At 42.0% G+C, this 2,643-nt stretch overlaps 1 protein-coding gene across 1 annotated transcript in view; it reads left to right on the top strand.

The window, feature by feature from the left end:
• The window catches only part of SARC_03590 (hypothetical protein), a gene marked incomplete at both ends in the record, with an annotated part of 7,146 nt that extends 5,123 nt beyond the window's left edge, over positions 1 to 2,023 (top strand). Inside the window, 2 exons of the mRNA XM_014302595.1 lie at positions 411 to 557; positions 1,959 to 2,023. Coding sequence (XP_014158070.1) covers positions 411 to 557; positions 1,959 to 2,023 — 212 coding nt within the window. The remainder of the gene's footprint in view (positions 1 to 410; positions 558 to 1,958) is intronic.
• Between the last annotated feature and the right edge of the window lie 620 nt (positions 2,024 to 2,643).

Here is a 2,643-nt window from a genome sequence, read left to right as displayed (position 1 = left end):
TTTTTATAGATTTATATGTATATGCAAATATATTATTCAATTATATGTATATATATATATATTATATATTATTATTAATAATATTATTATTATTATTATTATTATTATTATATATTATTATATATATACGTTTGTGTTTGTGTGTATGCGTGTTTGTATGTGTATATATGAACGCTTGTGTGTAGTATTGCACGTTCAGATCACTATTTTTGCCGTGATAGTATCTGCTACCCACGCACCTTTTGTAAAGTTCTTCTATCTCACAGTTTATTCCTTTCTACAGTCTTACAGATTTTATTTTTTATTTGCCCTTGCCCTGAAGTACTATTACTAGTGCCTTACTCTATGCCGAAACCGTCGCAGTTCCTATGTTATTCCAACCTGCTTCATTCCTCTGCATTTGCGTTCAGTTCACCGCACATGCGGTTGTTGAGTCGCGAAAACTCATCGGACGACGGCAGTCCTGTGAGAACTAGTGCCCGTATGAGTCCTCTAGGGTTTAAGCCGTTGCAGGGTTTTAACGACAATCCGTTCGATGACATCAGTGACAGAGACGAGTACGTGAGAGTGCTGCATGCAAGTGTAAATATAAATATATGTGTGTGGTGGGGTGGGGGGGGTGGGGGTGTAGATATTGCAAGTGTATATATAAAAATGCGGGGTGTGTGGGGGTGTAGATATTGCAAGTGTATATATAAATATGCGGGGTGTGTGGGGTGGTAGAAAATGAAAGTGTGAATATAAACGTACGAGAGGGGGTAGTTACATGCCTTGGAAATATGATGGTAGGGGTGAATAAAACAACACTCTTCATGGGTACCATAGAACACCCCCATGTAGGCGTGATGTTCTTGGACTCTTATCATATCATTCACTTGTTTAAGGTTCAAATCACTGGGAAGTTGAAAAACTCCGCATGCGGGCAAATTAAAAATTACCGGTACACCCCTTTATAATAAGTCCCAACGACTATCAGATTAGATCACAGAACAAGTCTATAACGTAAGATAATTTAATCAATGTGTGTTAAAAATTACCGGTACACCCCTTTATTTCAAAGCCTATCGACTATCACATCAGAGCACAGAACAAGTCTATAGGGCAAGATAATCTAATCAATGTGTGAGCCAGAAATCCTAAAGTTCTACCATGTAGTCATAGGGATTCAGATAACTATTTGATTATCGTTCTTGAATGGTGCTCCCCCTAGGTACTAATAGACAGTTTATATCGTAACAGTGAAAGACATCTGGACCACCAATAACCTGCTTGTTTTTAACCCCCACGGAAGCTTTAGTATAGAAGTGTCTCACAATAATTGGACAGGCTTGACAACATTCTGGCAGAAAATTTAGGGGGGAAAGCAAACGGATATTTTCCTGTTATTTTTACGCTCCTAGTGTTGAGGAGAGATGCGTGTTTCTAATTTAATGTGGAGGCGTATGTTGCATGGGGAGACTTTGGGGTTGTGACTTGATGTATGAGCGAGTGTGTGATAGTACGCTACACGTAGAATGTGTGATAGTATGCACCGTAGACCTTCGTTTCTCTCTGCGTTGTATGAGGTTGTGGTATTATAAAGTACGTTTTACACATATGCAGCTGTAGACATATACTTTTATCCCCAACCTCCATACAATACCCGGAAATCGAACTCTATGCTTTGCCAAGGAGGCCTGCAGTGCAAGTACTGGCGCACAAGCAATTGGTACAGAAGACTCTAAGTGCGTGCTGTGTTTGTAAGGTGGTTAGAGTTTGCGCTTACAGCTGTCCGATCTCGACGGGCTGGGCTATGCCGTGGTACGAATCTCGAGCCATTCCTAATCAAGTGTTTGACTTGAACTCGGCCACTAGGGTTTGGTTTTGGGTTTTCGGTGTGTTCCGTACACCTCCGTCAGGCACGACAGACCTTTGTCCAAAACTGACCTACACAGTTTGACATTACTCCGCACTTGCAGTGAAACGCCAGAATTCGGCCTGTCCAAGTTCGAATATTTAGAACTTCAGATTGAAAAATTGGCAGGTAGGTAACTGTATTGAGAAATTGACAGGTACGTAAAGCTGTACTGTTGAGGATAGCCATGCATTCGTACGGGGTGGCTTCGTCCTATTAAGTTGAACTGTATGATATACCGAAGCGTGTTGGTCTGATTTATCCTTGAGAGCATATATTTATATATGACTACTCGATGATTCAACATCGTGGGTGTGTGTATGAATGTGTCCATGTGTGTCACGCCTCTCGATTCAATGTGGTGTATGTCCGAAAACATTATAACAAACCTGTGCGTGGACGTATACATGTGTGTCCTTTGGCTTCCCAAGTTCATGTAAGTGCATGGGTAGTCTATGAAATCTTACGCCTAATGTTGTACTACTACCACCCACCCACGCGTGCGTGTGCGTAGGCGGGGTTTTACAATTAGCTGGGTGACACCATTGCCAAGGCCTTTCTCACAACTCTGTCCTGTCCCACACCTTGGCGGCCCTTTTGTGTTTGTCCGGGTACACGGTGTGCGTGTGGGTAGTGTGACTCATTCTTATCACATAGTCCCCTTCTCCATACCACGTTGGCACTCCACCCCACTCGCCTCTATGTGTGTTTCTAATATACTCTTGTCTGTTTGGTCCAAACCCGGTCCT

This window comes from Sphaeroforma arctica, assembly GCF_001186125.1.
Source record: "Sphaeroforma arctica JP610 unplaced genomic scaffold supercont1.186, whole genome shotgun sequence".
Taxonomy (NCBI): Eukaryota; class Ichthyosporea; order Ichthyophonida; genus Sphaeroforma; species Sphaeroforma arctica.
Note: the sequence above shows the minus strand (reverse complement) of the source record. Positions and strands in the feature narration are given on the sequence as shown.